This window comes from Carassius carassius, chromosome 10 (genome assembly GCF_963082965.1).
Source record: "Carassius carassius chromosome 10, fCarCar2.1, whole genome shotgun sequence".
In the NCBI taxonomy this organism is placed as follows: domain Eukaryota; kingdom Metazoa; phylum Chordata; class Actinopteri; order Cypriniformes; family Cyprinidae; genus Carassius; species Carassius carassius.
Window position 1 is genome coordinate 22,725,108 of NC_081764.1, and position 16,251 is coordinate 22,741,358.

Here is a 16,251-nt window from a genome sequence, read left to right on the forward strand (position 1 = left end):
TTTTACGCTGTGACAAAGTATTCCTAGAAATCTTTTGACATTAATGTATTTTTTGTGGTCAGTCTAATCTTAAGGCCTGTGCAATGTTAAATTATGGAGATCTTGAGTTTTTGTTAAAGGGTGTGTCCATGGCACCATGACAAAATTTGATGTCTCGCCACATGAAAAAGTTGTCGTAACTCAGGCATAAAATGTCCCATCTTCCCCAAACTTCACATTTGTGATAAGAGTCCTGGCCTGAACACATCTGAAGGCCAATATTCCATTATAATGATAGCGCCACCTGCTGGCAACAGGAAGACTGGCACATATAAATGATTTTGACATTCCATGTATATTTACGACTTTAAATGCATATATCTCGCCGTTTGCCAATTTACGAAAGCCTCTCGGTGGCGGTGAGCCCGGGTGCGAGGGCCCGTTCATCGCTGCTTGCAGCTTTAATTATTATTATTCTTCTTCTTCTTCTTCTTCTCCCGAATGAATCGCATTTTTGAGGGCTTAAACATGCTCAAAAAGTCATGAAACTTTGCACACGCATCAAACCTGGTGAAAATTTTCGTCTGATATAGGATTCAGAAGAGGTTGTGGCAAAATGGCTCGACAGCGCCACCTATACTAAGAAAATTAACAGCCTTCCAGCTGTGTTTCACGTACATGCACCAAAATTGGTACACACATGTAACACACCAATACCTACAAAAAAGTCTCTTGGTACGAAATCCGAAACCCAACAGAAAGTCGGTTATTTTTAATTTTATGAGCAAATTTTGTGTCATTTTTGTCATTTCCATGCGTTGTATTGTAATGAACTCCTCCTAGAGATTCATTCAGATCAACACCAAAGTTGGTATGCCTAATCTAAAGGCCTTTGCGATGTTAAATTGCGAAGGACTTGAGGTTTCGTTAAAGGGCGTGTCCATGGCGGCCTGACAAATTTCGATGTTTCGCCATGAAAAAGGAAGTTGCTTTAACTCAGACATACAATGTCTAATCTGCCCCAAACTTCACATGTTGGACAAGACTCTTGACCTGAACAGTTCTACATGCCAATATTCAGTTATAGTCATAGCGCCATCTATTGGCAACAGGAAGTGAAATATTTTACACTGCGACAAACTACTCCTAGAAATTTTATGACATCAATGTTATTTTTGTGGTCAGTCTAATCTAAAGACCTGTGTGATGTTTAGTTGTGAAGATCTTGAGTTTTCGTTAAAGGGCGTGTCCATGGCGCCGTGACGAAGTTCGATGTGTCGCCATGGGAATAAAAGATGTTATAACTCAGGCATAAAATGTCCGATCTTGCCCAAACTTCACATGTGTGATAAGGGTCCTGGCCTGAACAGATCTGAAGGCCAATATTCCATTGGGTGTGGCAAAATGGTTCGATAGCGCCACCTATACACTTTCAACTGAGTGCATATACACTTTCAACGGAGTGCGCCTCAAGCTACGTGTCACGTACATGTACGAAAATCGGTACACATATGAAAGACACCAATAGCTACGAAAAAGTCTCTATGTACGAAATCCGAATCCCAACACAAAGTCGGTTATTTTGAATTTTCCCTGCAAAATTGGTGTTGTTTTTGCCATTTTCAGGGGTTGTACTTTAACGAACTCCTCCTACAGATTTATTCAGATCAACACCAAACTTTGTCAGTGTAATCTTAAGCCCTTTGCAATGTTAAATTGCGAAGATCTTGAGGTTTCGTTAAAGGGTGTGTCCATGGCGGCCTGACAAATTTCGATGTTTCGCCATTAAAAAGGAAGTTGCTGTAACTCAGACATACAATGTCCAATATGCCCCAAACTTCACATGTTAGATAAGACTTCTGCCCTTAACAGATCTACATGCCCATATTCAGTCAGTCATAGCGCCACCTGCTGGCAACAGGAAGTGACATGTTTTACGTTGTAACAAACTACTCCTAGAAATTTAATGACATCAACATTTTATTTTGGTCAGTCTAATCTAAAGGTCTTTGCAATGTTAAATTGTGGAGATCTTGAATTTTTGTTTAAGGGCGTGTCCATGGCGCTGTGACAAAATTTGATGTCTCGCCACAGCAAGAGAAGTTATTGTAACTCAGGCATAAAATGTTCAATCTTCCCCAAACTTCACATGATTGATAAGAGTCCTGGACTGAACACATCTGAAGGCCAATATTCCATTATAATGATAGCGCCACCTGCTGGCAATATGAAGATTGGCACATATTAATGACTTTGACATATTGCAATTATGTTTATGACATGGAATGCATATTTCTCACCATTCATCTTTTTGCTAAATCAACACGCTGGTGGTGAGCCCGGGTGCGAGGGCACGTTCATCGCTGCTTGCAGCTTTAATTATTATTATTATTATTATTATTATTATTATTCTCCCGAATGAATCGCATTTTTGAGGGCTTAAACATGCTCAAAAAGTCATGAAACTTTGCACACGCATCAAACCTGGTGAAAATTAGGATATAGGATTCAGAAGAGGGTGTGGCAAAATGGCTCGACAGCGCCACCTATACTAAGAAAATCAACAGCCTTCCAGCTGTGTTTCACGTACATGCACCAAAATTGGCACACATATGTAACACACCAATACCTACAAAAAAGACTCTTGGAGCAAAATTCTAAACCCAACAGGAAGTCGGTTATTTTTAATATTATGAGCAAATTTTGTGTAATTTTGGTCATTTCCATGTGTTGTATTTTAACGAACTCCTCCTAGAGATTTCTTCAAATCAACACCAAATTTGGTATGCCTAATCTAAAGGCCTTTTCGATGTTAAATTGCGAAGATCTTGAGTTTTCGTTGAAGGGCGTGTCCGTGGTGGCCTGGCGAATTTCGATGATTCGCCATGAAAAATGAAGTTGCTATAACTCAGACATACAATGTCCAATCTGCCCCAAACTTCACATGTTGCATAAGACTTTTGACCTGAACAGATCTAAATGCCAATATTCAGTTATAGCCATAGCGCCACCTGCTGGCAACAGGAAGTGACATGTTTTACGTTGTAACAAACTACTCCTAGAAATTTAATGACATCAACATTTTATTTTGGTCAGTCTAATCTAAAGGTCTTTGCAATGTTAAATTGTGGAGATCTTGAATTTTTGTTTAAGAGCGTGTCCATGGCGCTGTGACAAAATTTGATGTCTCGTCACAGCAAGAGAAGTTGTTGTAACTCAGGCATAAAATGTTCAATCTTCCCCAAACTTCACATGATTGATAAGAGTCCTGGCCTGAACACATCTGAAGGCCAATATTCCATTATAATGATAGCGCCACCTGCTGGCAACATGAAGATTGGCACATATTAATGACTTTGACATATTGCAATTATGTTTATGACATGAAATGCATATTTCTCACCATTCATCTTTTTACTAAATCAACTCGCTGGCAGTGAGCCCGGGTGCGAGGGACCATTCATCGCCATATTTTAAATATAAATAGATTTTTTCCTTTAATAAAACAACATGCATTTTTGTTATTCGTTACCTGTCCTTTATTTTGACATAACTTATTGGGAAAAAGACATTTGTCTATAAACTGATTAAGAAATTGTTGCATGTTTAAGTTCCCTTTATTTAGGCCTAATTTGCCTAAAACAAGAAACGAATAAAATTAAACCGGCATGATTAAATCTTTGAAACTCTAAAGAATTAATAAAACGTCCTCACGATTAAACTCAAGTTCTCTCATTATAATCAACAACATTCACACGATGTAAAAAAAAGCTTTAGTAATTGACAACTTAAGTGATTTTAAAGGGAACCTTTTTTACTTGCTTTTAAAGTAGGGTAATATCATATGGCCTAAAAAAAAAACCCAGGTTTTTTTTATTTTAGAAAAAAAAAATTTGATTTATGATTTAAACCGATTTTTAAATCAAGATTCAAATGACGAAGAAATTTTACAAAATAAGTTTTAATATAGTTCTTTATCATTCATTTAGCAGTCAAATTTATAACTGCAACAAGATGATTTAAAAAAAATTGTACTGTTATTACCTTAATGCTGGAAAGACCTTTATTTTTTTATTTTATTTTTTTTAATACTAGCCCATCATGCATCTAACCATCCACTCAGCTTTAAGAGCTGTTCAGATTAAAACTGCCAGCTCCGCAGTGAGTCAGTGTCATGGACGGAGGACCTGTTAATATATTTTCTAGTTTATATTTCCATCTCGTTATGCCACTGGTTTAGATTTTTTTTTTTTTTTTTTAGAACTTATTTGTAAATAGAGCAGTCACTGTCTGTGTCTACACCGGACGCGAGAGTTGTCATCCATGCCCCACAGCGAAAAGTGTGTCTAAACTTGATCAAATCAAATCATCTGAACACAGTGTCAGAACATCACTGATGGGGATCGTGTCCAGTGTATCCATCACTGGGTTCTGTTGTCTTTTGTTGGATCGATCCACTTGTGTCCGGTGTAGACCTGGCGTGCGTTTTTTATTGTCTTATTTTACAGCCCTGCTTGTTTTAATGTTTTTATTAAATATCTGTATTGACTGCGTGGTCATATTATCGAATTATTTACTGCCATGCGACCTACAAAAGTAAAGCTTGGCGAGTCGATCAACGAGCATTGCTGCAGGTTGATTTTTGGCGGATGTGCTGTGCTTGTGCTCCCGCGGTCGTCTTCAGTTCGTCAGGTGAAACGTCTCTCTCACTCCGCAGCAGAGTCTATGAGCAGCAACAACTTCCCCTCCGCGCGCACTGATACCAGAAACACGCTCCGCCTTCACTCCGTGAATAAAGGATTTCAGTATGTTTGAAATGTTATGTTCATAACATAGCATATAAAATAATAATAATAATAAAAAATAACAGGAGAGTTTCAAAGTGGCTTAAGCTATTTTGTGTAAACTTTTTTCCCGATCACATGCCAAACTAATATCATTGTAAGCATTACATCTTTAATTGCTGCTTTCTGCTGTGAAAATTTTGTTTGTGATGAAAATAACAGTACATCTTTGTCAGTTATTTTATCTAAACAGATCGATTAACTTCTTCAAGAATTCAAAATCAGATAGCATGCTGATAATGTAGTAGCACTGTAAGCCCACACAGCAAAGGAGTCCGTGGCGGACCCGCACTCAAGCCGCCAGATCCGCCTGACTGTCATATTCGTTTTCGCTGCGCTAACAGGATCGGCCCCGCCTCCAGGATCGGCACTGTCTGCGCTTTTAAACTGCGGACCCAGAACGGATCACATATGGATCCGCACTTCGGACGCGCCTTAGATAACGTACGCCGTGTGGGAATTAGTCGGGATCTCCTTCGCGTGAAGTTCGGCTGCCAAGTAAGTGTAACGTTAAGATATATTTTATTAATGTTATATCTGTCATTGAAATATAATCTATCGGTGTAACCTGCTTTGTCGAAGGTTTTGGTAAAATGTTCGTGGATTTTGGTTGCCATTTTATAAGGCGTTGCAGTAGGCTTCAGAATAGCCTGTGTAGCATAAAGTAGCCCATGCCTGATTTTAATTCCCATTACCCATATTCGAGCTCTATCCCGGACGTCCTATGTTATGTTGTTTTAATTTGGGAAAGTATGTAGCCTAATTCATTGCAGTAACTTGGTGCTAACTTGGTGCTAACATTAGTTTTTTTGGACTGACAATCTACGTAGCCTATATCGGGATAATAAATAGAAGGGAGAATTGCAGTAAGGGCTAGAGCTCGTTCGGATCTTTACCACATAACGTTAGGCTATTAACGTTAGTTTGTCAAAATTTTACACTCTTTCCTGCTTACCAACTACTTCTCTATATGATTTTGCAGCTTCTATGTGTTTTTTCGTGGTTTATTAGTGTACAAACACATATCGTCATCTTCCTAAAATAATTGCCTACGTAAGTTTTTGACAAAATTGATTTTTTTTGCATAAGTCATCTTCTCATGATGTTAAATTGCCCACATCCTCAGCTGAACAGATCATGCAATTCTACCCCTGTAGTATAATCGCCTATGTCAAAAGTGTGACTTTTGTGTGCCGTTTTATTTTGCCTAAGTCAAAAGACAATGAGACTTAAAGGCCATCTTTCAATATAATTTTATAACTTAATTTATACAGAATATTGTATGAAAATGTAAATTTAAAAAGACGTACATAAGAATACATATGTTTTACAACACCCACGGGCAGAAATTAAGGAAAAAAAGTGCCTATTCTAAGCTACGCGCCAAAAAAACGCCTTTTCCCAGAGAACGTGTCATATGACGTAACGACAGGCAAACATAGGCGCTGCAGCCCTGGTTCTCAGTGTGGGTTTACGTAGTCTGAGAGGTGGAAACAGAAAATAGAGATTGTCGTTATCGTTATTATAGTTATAGTAGGTTTGAGTTGTCACAATGGTGAATTCTTGTGTTTGTTTTGGATGCAACAACTCCAACTTGTCTGGCCATCGGGTCCACCGATTTCCAAACAAGAAACACAAAGATTTCCGTGCTTGGATACGTTTCGTCCAGGCAAAGAGAAGCAATTTCGCTGCCTCCTCGTTGACTAGACACACGGTGGTATGTGAAAAACACTTCACACCGGACAGCTACAACCAAGGAGATCTCTATGGAATTTCGCATGGGATTTCGACGAAAAGAGTGGGTTAGGCTGGCAAATGGAGCTGTGCCATCGGTGCATGCAAGTCCACCTGCAAAATCTGGCGGGAGTGAAGAGTCTAACGTTAATGTTAGCACTAGCAGAGAATCTGCGCGTCGAAAACGGGAGCTTTGCACAGTAAGTCTTATAATACCATATACAAATTGTTGCATTGAATTGTAGCTCTGCATGTAATCTCTGCAAATGTATTTTTCTTGACGTTATAATGGATTAGTCTTGGCATGGCATGAAAGCCCGCCTAGCTGCCGTCAGCTTACTCTTGTTACACCCTGTGAGGCTGCACATGAGCCTCCTGCCACTTATTTTATTGAGCTATTAAGACAGGGTTCCAGAAAATTTTTTATTTTTTAAAATTACAATTTTATGTGGTCGCATTCGCATATTACTACTCGGTTAAATTCACGCATGAATTTTCCTGCATTTAACTTGTTTTAGCGCCCGCCAAATTGATTTTTTTGTCCCGCCAAAGTCTTATTTGATCGGTGAGTAATGTAGATGAAACGCTGCCCTTGTGACAGGGCGCATGTTTGACTGAAAGAAAGAGCGCGCACTTTTCACCGTCTCCAAAACGCATCCAAGTAATTCTTTACAATATTAGTTTTCTTAGTTAAATCGGATTTGCCTTGGTTTTCTTTGACTAATCGAAGCTGGTATCAACAAGGCACATGCAAGGGAATGCAGCTCGGGACTAACGTACTTGAAAAAGATTTTGAAAAGATTAACAGTCTTTTAAATAATGTATGAATGGGGGATTTTCATGAAAGGACTACATTTTTTAGAGTTCAAAGTTGTGATCTCGGTCTGTTTTCAGATTATGGGAGAGAGTGCTGCCAGCAAAGACGGGGCGGGTGCAACTGCCACTTCAGATCCTGATGGAGATGGAGACATCTCTACAATGGACCCTGAGCCAGAACTGGTCCATCGTGGATCACAGTGCAACATAAGATGTTTACATCGTTCATTAGGTAGTTAGCTTGTATATCTAGCATTCAACATACATGCCATAAACAATCACAAATAAGGATTACGTCAAAAAATTTCATGATCTCCATGGTTACTATTTTGTCATTTCCACTTTTCAGACAGTAAACATTAAAAATTAAGAACTTCATAATGTTAGAAAAATACATTTTTACTGGGTTGCATTAGATAGTGCATGTGTTGTTACCAATGAATGTACAATTGGTGAACAATTATTAAGATGAATCTCTTTCATCTAAGGTGTTCAGGTAAAGCCTCAGATGGTGGATGTGGGGACTCAAACCGAAAGGTTTGAGCATCGCAGATCAACTCCACTGGCCAGTCCTGAACAAAGTGATGATGAATGGTCATTTTCTGATATTGTCAACCATTCTGGTGATATGTCATGGAGTCCAGGGGAGGAGATGTTGAGAGAGTCCTCTGAGGAGGAACCAGAAGAGCTGGAATCTCTCAGTGACCCAAAGTAAAAACCTTTTTATTAATGGAAACTGTTTCTGATGTCATAGTCAGAATTAATGAGTGTTTTCCTTTTCTTGTTTTCAGTGCTGTTGACAAGTTCATTGTTTGCCAGAGGCAGTTGCTTTCCTTGTTCACAGTTTGCCCTGCATGCTGTGGGGAAACCCAGGGATGCATAATGCACCCGGAAGGAACTTTCATAAAAGTCAAGCAGGTAATGTCTTAATTGTCAACTGTCTATGAGGAGCTGAATTATAGTCTGTGAATGTACAGTATGTATATTCATTATTTGTGTCTTAACTATACAGGTTTTTTACTGGCTCATCTTAAAGCTGCTTGAGTATTGAATCTTCTATCATCTTTCAGGCCTGCGGAACTTGTGGCTATGAGCGTTACTGGCAAAACCAAGAGAAGGTGCATCGAAACATGCCTGCCTGCAACCTTTTACTCAGCGGTGCCATCCACTTCTCAGGTTGCATGGCTACTCAGACAATCAGGATGCTGAAGCTGTTTGGACTGCAGTGCATAAGTCCCGGCACTTTTTTCCGCCATCAGCGCTATTACACTATCCCTACCATCGTGCAGGCCTGGAGGAATGAGCAGAGTGGGATCATCAGGGAGTTGAAGGAGACTGGGGGTGGATTGATCCTGTCTGGTGACTGCAGGTAGAATGGTCCAGCTCACGTCACTGATGTAGAACAGGTCAATGTGTTTTTGCATTAACCTATAAATGTAACTGTTTTTGACGTTCTTAGATCAGATTCTCCTGGACACTGTGCCAAGTATGGTAGCTACTCCTTGATTGAGGATCGAATTAACAAAGTTTTGGATGTTCAGCTTGTCCAAGTAAGTTGATGTCACACAGAAATCTTGTGTCTGATTTAGTTACTGATATTACAGTTACTGTTCAGTAATAATCAGTTGGTTTTACAGAGCTCAGAAGTCCCAAGCAGCTCTTGGTGTGAGCTAGAGGGTCTAAAGCGGAGTATGCAGTTCCTGATGGACCAAGACATGCAAGTGTCTGCTCTGATAACAGACAGAAATCGGCAGGTAATGATGCTAGGAGAGATCTAAAGCTGAACAGCATTGACAGGCAGAGTATCACTCAAAATCAATTCTATAAAATCAATTTGTGTTTTAGGTGGCCAAGTGGGTACGTGAGAAAATGTGTTCAGAAGGAACAAAGCATTTCTTTGACGTCTGGCATATTGGGAAAAGTATGTATTGTGATGCTGGTAGTTCTATATAACAGACTTGTTTTTGTAGTTAAATTCACTTTCCTAATAATTAATTTGCTCTGCTCTGTTTGTCTGCTCTGGAACAGGTGTACAGAAAGCACTGGATGCTGCTGCAAAAGAGAGGGACTGTGAGGATCTGAAGCTGTGGAGGCCTGCCATTATCAACCATCTCTATTGGACCGCAGCTTCCACCCCTACAGGAGATACAGATGAGATGCAGGCAAAATGGCAGAGTATGATAAATCATGTACAGGACATACATGAACACAGCTCTCCAGCATTTACCAGCTGCGCACATCCACCGTTGGAAGGAGAGGCAAGAAACAAGGAGTGGCTGGAACCAGGTACAACATAATAGCCTATGTTAAAAGATGTCAAATGTTTTGAGGCTAAACTTTTTTCAGTGCTTGTAAATTTTAGTTTGGTTTTATCAATACGTAACCCCATGTGTACTAATAATTACTTGTGTTATGAAATGCGAGAGATTATATGACAGAATACGTTTTATTCAGGATCACCAGCAGCCACTAAACTGGAGAGTGTAGCTGCCAGGAAAGCACTGGTAAAGGATATTCGACAATTGTCACCTCAGCATCAGACATTCTCCCTGGAGGCCTACCATTCCCTTATTCTGCACTTTGCTCCCAAACACACTGGCTTTTCTTTTCTTGGGATGTACAGCAGGTAGTGTTATCACTTAAAAGTATCGATACTAATAAAATTAGTTTTTTTTTTTTTTTTCAATTTCAGGAAATTATGACAGAATGAATATGGCTAAAAACTAATGCAGTCTTGTATAGCAGACCAAAATGTTATAGATTGATAACAGCATTACATATTGTTTGCAAAAAAATAATTGCAAAGATGAGTCATTGTCTTATACCCATTTGAACTGAAAACATTAATGTCATATTTCTGTTGCATTTCACTGCATTGGGTTAGCTTTGGAGACCTAATGTTTTATCTACTTATCTCGTACAGACTTCTCTTGGCAGCCCTACATTTCAATAGTAATGGCAACAGAGATGTAGCGCGTACTAGTGAGGGTGAGGTACGCTACGCTGTTCGCTACCCACGGTTTCGGAAAGGTGGCTGGGTAGTCCACCCCATCAAGGAGAAACCATCTTACGGTTAGTAGTTTAACTTAGTTTTTCAATATCTTTTTTGTGTGAATCTATCTTTATGCGATCCTTCTGTCTGAAGTTCATGTATGCTATCTGCAGCACAAAAGGATTCAGACAGGATGCTTCAAACCCTGGATGGAGTGTGAGGCAGGTAATGTCTTCTGGGGGATCTAGGTTTTGGACAAGGGACCAATAGGCGTCGACCTCCCTACAGCACACACTCTCCACTGCTGATGGCATAGCCTCACATCTACCACACAAGCACCTGTTAAACAAATGTGCTAAGATAGACTCACTCTCCTTCCCTCCTTGTAGCTCTAATGGTTGGTGTAAGACCTTGTAAGAAACGACATGTAGACTACTTACTTCCTAAAACTTGGGTAAATATGCACTGTAAAAAGACACACCCCCTGTACAGTATAGGCTGTCAATTAGATGCATTTATCTGCATGCCTTACAACCAGTATCCCTTCACATGACAATAAAAGATCCTTGTTACAATGACTGTATTTACATGAACAGCATATTCCCGTCCTAGCCGGAAGACTAACCGCTTTCATACACGTACTCCACAGTACATGTGAGCTCATTTACATAATGTCCGTCGGAAATACTAAGGTGAGTAGTATAACAGCCGACTAAGTTCGGAATTCCAGCTGTCCGGTTATGTTGTTTAGATATATGGCCCAAACACTTGACATCCGCAGAAGCAGAACATGCGGACACCTAGGTCTAAAAGCAGTTACTGATTAAAAATCAGTTAGCAATTTCTACAAAATTTCACATTAAACTGTGTTGAATAGAAATGCACAGAATTTCTATCCCTATCCAGACTAGCTGACCGTCACATATGTAAGCTATAGCCTACATCCTACAACATTCATTTAAAATCTGGGATCTAAATTAATTATTTTAAGACACATGTTGCTGGCATAAATGGTGACAATCTACATGGATGCTTGAAAAACAACAAAGTCGACAGCAATATTGCTAAATATGATTTATTAAAAATACTGCAATGTGTTAAACATGGAGACGTTAGCCACAATTGGCTTTAGCCTGTGGTCACTCACCAAGACACCTGCCCAATTCTCAACCGATTCTCCTCACACCACAACTCTATCTCTCTCCTCTGTCCATTTACCCTTCCCCTTAACTCTGCCTGACCTCTCTCTCGCCTAGGCGGCTCGTAATTATACGGCAATGGCCCATCGTAAGAGTTGACATTTATCCCTACTGCAACCTCTTCACTGTCTGACTCCATTACGAAGAGACGATGTTTACCGGCCGTTGCGTCACTTCCGATCAGAGCGTTTTCACAACGGAAGTAATTTTACTCACAATTTCTTTTAAAAAACTGTTTTAATGCACATTTATGATTAATTTCTTCACGCAAGTCGAATTCCTACACTATTTATCTACACGTTCATTCACAGGGATCTTCAACTTGAAAGATAGGCTTTAAGTAATTTTACAAGCTTTTCAAGATGGCAGTTGCATCAAGAAGAACGAAAATCTACTCGTGCCTCTGAAGTTAGGTTCTGTTTTTTGTGTTTTCTGAGAAACCTGAAAAAATTACTTGGGCGATTATTTTAGGAAGGTGATGATAGTCTCCACTCGATGTAAATGGGATTTAGCATTTCTTCTAATGTCGGGTTTATCTAGCAGTCATCGTGCGCTGAAAGGGTCTTGGAATATTCCCAAGGTTTTTTTCCCGACCGCGAATGCCGGTGTTTCTGTCAAATTGCTAGCCGTACCACGCCAGCGCAGTGGGAAATAAAACTCACAATCTACTGTTAGAAGTACATTTACTGTAATTTTGTGCTACCTCAACGTGCAATATTTAATAGTTCACGTCTGTCAATAGCAAAGAACTAAAAAATATATTACGAAAGAAAACAGACATATTCAGGTTTGTTTATTTCACCTCCCCGTTTTGAAATGTGTGTTTCGTATATGTACCACCTGGAATTATTCTATCAAACAGTTAATAGTATGTTGATGGTAGAATAATTTTACTTTTGCAGAACAGAGCCATATTCATCAAAAAATGTTATTGAGTCGCGCTACGTAGCTCATCTTGACAGAACAGACTGAGCTATAATGCCACTTCAGCTGCATACTGGTGGTATCCATAATCCTAATCACAATTTAACATAATTCTGTTTTCTTTGCAGCTTGTTATTGGATCTTGGGCTGAGGACTGTTCCACCTGTGTGAAGTAAGATCAACATTTAGGATATATCAGAAGTGAAGTGAAGTGAAGTGACATTTGGCCAAGTATGGTGACCCATACTCAGAATTTGTGCTCTGCATTTAACCCATCCGAAGTGCACACACACAGAGCAGTGAACACACACACACACACTGTGAACACACACCCGGAGCAGTGGGCAGCCATTTATGCTGCGGCGCCCGGGGAGCAGTTGGGGGTTCGGTGCCTTGCTCAAGGGCACCTCAGTCGTGGTATTGAGGGCAGTGAGAGAACTGTACATGCACTCCCCCCACCCACAATTCCTGCCGGCCCGGGACTCGAACCCACAACCCTTCGATTGGGAGTCCGATTCTCTAACCACCAGGCCACGACTTCCCCATATATCAGCATTGTTTCATTGTTGGAGCATAAATAGTGACGTCACTGTTAAATGCTAAGGTGTTGATATAGACCCTTTCAACAAGATAAACAAAAACAATGCTTGAATGTTCTATTTTGTTCCCAATCTACTTCCTCTGCATTAAGATAACATATGGAATGTTAAAATGGAAGCCTTGTGGGAACAACTATCCCAGCTCACAATTTTTGGATCCCAGAACGTTAGTTTTTGGTTTTCATAACGTTACCAGAACGTTAGTTTTTGGTTCCCATAACGTTATTTTTTATGGTTTGTTTTTGGTTAGCCAGGAAAGTTTTCTTAACGTTCCCAGAACGTTAGTTTTTGGTTCCGAGAATGTTATTATAACGTTCCCCTAACCTTTTTTACTCCGATATGATCACCTCGCTGCACATCAGTATTCATCCAGCACACTCGTGACCCAGTATAGTATAAACGGCATGGAAATGATGTGTGTGGACGTTAATCAGTATTATAAAAACCACATCTTGTTTTTATCTATTGTTTAAGTAATAATCTGAGCCCATCAACCATCATATGTAAGATTAAATAAGATTAAATCTGTCTATTAATATGTAAGATTATGGAGTAACGTTACCCAGATTTTACATTTCTTCAGCACCAAATAAAAATGACTTCAAGACAATATATGGTTCATAAAAATAAGACATTTATTCACAAACACACATATATATATATGAATAAAAAATTACTTGACTTGACTTACTTGACTTAAAGTAGGATATACATTAATTTCTTACCACTGTGTACAGTTTGTGCAGCGGTAACGTTACCTTCTTTTGATCCGTAAACAAAAACCTCTCGATTAACATCATGTTCTCTTCAGTTAGGCATTTTAAATCCCTCCGAAATCATATTTACTCTCATAAGTATATTAATTTTAAGTATAATTCAATAAATAGATCGATAAACGAGCGAGTCAGTCAGCCAGTAAAACGAAAAATGACCGTTACTTTTTAAATTCTGCGAGCTCGCGACTGTCTGTGGAGGACAGGTGAAAGCACGTGCTGGAGAAGCGCGTGCAGATCAGAGGCGCGCAGTAAATGAAGATTAAACAAACCCACAATTTTTTTTCTGTTGTCACTTTACATTTAACCCTGGCTTAATATTATAATTGAAATCGCGTTTTGCATGATCTAATTTCTGTATTTTAATAAATGCTGCATTAAACGAATTTCAGGACTCTGTATAGGTCATTACACATTAACATCTTCGGCGTTTTTATTGGATAGTTTTATAGGGTTATAAAAATAACCATTAGGGAACGTTCTCTATAAGTTATTTTTAGGTTATGTTAAAAATAACCACCCTGCAACATTTTGGGAATGTTATTTTATGGTTGCAAAAAAATAACCTGCAAATAACCATTAGGGAACGTTCTATATAAGTTATTTTTAGGTTATGTTACAATTTACCACCCTGCAACGTTTTGGGAACGTTATTTTATGGTTGCAAAAAAATAACCTAAAAATAACCATTAGGGAACGTTCTCTAAGTTATTTTAAGTTATTTAAAAATAACCACCATGCAACGTTCTAGGAACGTTATTTTATGGTTACAATAAATATAACCTAAAAAGAACGTTTCCCTAATGTTAGTATTTGGTTCCCAAAAAAATAACCAAACGAGAACCAAAAACTAACGTTAGGGGAACATTCTGGTTGTTTAACCCCTCACTGGTTGCTGTCTGAAATGTTTCTTTAGAAGAAATGAACAGAAAGACTGTGCCAGTTTCCAGCTCCACCATAAGACGGAGGACACATGTAGATGTGGGAAAACGACTTAAACAAATTAGGGATGAGAATGATCTCAGTCTGACTGACATGGACACAGATACAGGGCTAAATGACAGGCATGAAAATGACAATGACAGTGTAGAATTGTTAGAAGATTGTCTCAGTTGTGCAAATGATACCTCAGGTATTGCAGCAGGAGCAGTCTTTCATGAAGAGGAAGGTGGCATGGAGTTTGAGTCAGACTATACTGAGGGTCTCTTAGCTAGTGGCAGTGATAGTTCCGAACCTGAAGATGAGATCTATGAGATGTCCTTATCTGACAAGATTGCGGACTGGGCCAGACACTTTGGAATTTCATTGGTTGCTCTGACTGCCCTACTAGGCATCCTTTGCCTCTCCCATCCTGATCTTCCAAATGATGGCAGGTCGCTCCTTAGGACAACAACTAAATAGTTCATTCAAGAGAAGGCAGGGGGAAAATACTACTATTTTGGCATCATCCATTCACTTAGTGCTACACTCAGCGGGTATGCACACACGCTAACTGATGGCTTAACTTTGAGGCTACAAATAAACATAGATGGGCTACCATTGTTTAAAAGCTCAAGTGTTCAGCTGTGGCCCATCCTGGGTCTCCTGCTCAGTGTCCCTATGAAAGAGCCTGTAGTGATCACATTATACTCTGGAGAAAAAAACCTTCACAGAGGTGGGTAACATTTTTATTAACTCACAAATGCAACCAAAATATGTAAAAAAGAACATTTATCTGAAAATTTTACATTCTGTACTTCAGTTGGGACATTCACAACAAAAAAATAGGCCTACACATTTTTTTAAAATAAAGAAAATAAACAATTGGAAAAACAATTCTGGCTGCTACTATGGGCTCAGTGCTAAAAATCTTTTCTACAGATAACCAAATTACAAGCAATAGCAGAAAATAACTACAATACAAAGACACAAGGTCAATTAAAGCTGCAAGCAGCGATGAACGGGCCCTCGCACACGGGCTCACCGGCAGCGAGTGGCTTTAGTAAATAGGTGAACGGTGAGAAATATGCATTTAAACTCATAAATATAAGTGGAATATATCAATGTTTATTCCATATATGTGCCAATCTTTCTGTTGCCAGCAGGTGGCGCTATCATTATAATGGAATATTGGCCTTCAGATGTGTTCAGGCCAGGACTCTTATCGAACATGCGGAGTCTGGGGAAGATTGAACATTTTATGCCTGAGTTACAACAACTTCTCTTGCTGTGGCGAGACATCAAATTTTGTCATGGCGCCATGGACATGCCCTTTAACAAAAACTGAAGACCTCCACAATTTAACATTGCACAGGCCTTTAGATTAGACTGACCACAAAAAATACATTAATGTCAAAAGATTTCTAGGAGTAGTTTTTCGCAGCGTAAAACATGTCACTTCCTGTTGCCAGC

At 39.3% G+C, this 16,251-nt stretch overlaps 2 protein-coding genes and 1 long non-coding RNA gene across 3 annotated transcripts in view; all 3 read left to right on the forward strand.

Moving 5' to 3' along the window:
- The window catches only part of LOC132151963 (centrosomal protein of 95 kDa-like), a 308,535-nt gene that overhangs the window by 266,703 nt on the left and 25,581 nt on the right, over positions 1–16,251 (forward strand). The window lies entirely within an intron of this gene.
- On the forward strand, positions 6,596–9,579 carry LOC132152255 (uncharacterized). The gene is made up of 7 exons (XM_059561066.1): positions 6,596–6,757; positions 8,444–8,742; positions 8,833–8,923; positions 9,011–9,127; positions 9,219–9,294; positions 9,402–9,496; positions 9,550–9,579. The coding sequence occupies exons 1-7, from the start codon at positions 6,602–6,604 to the stop codon at positions 9,577–9,579; spliced, it is 864 nt and encodes a 287-aa protein (XP_059417049.1). The 5' UTR covers positions 6,596–6,601.
- Positions 9,593–10,350, forward strand: LOC132151327 (uncharacterized). Its single transcript, XR_009436381.1, has 3 exons — positions 9,593–9,659; positions 9,828–9,999; positions 10,297–10,350. It is a non-coding gene; the product is annotated as an uncharacterized LOC132151327 (long non-coding RNA).

Coding starts and splice junctions, on each gene's coding strand:
- LOC132152255 (XM_059561066.1), top strand. CDS start 6,602: ATGGGATTTCGACGAAAAGAGTGGGTTAGGCTGGCAAATGGAGCTGTG. Junction 9,295..9,401: donor CGTCTGGCATATTGGGAAAA/GTATGTATTGTG, acceptor GCTCTGGAACAG/GTGTACAGAAAGCACTGGAT. Junction 9,497..9,549: donor TCAACCATCTCTATTGGACC/GCAGCTTCCACC, acceptor AAAATGGCAGAG/TATGATAAATCATGTACAGG.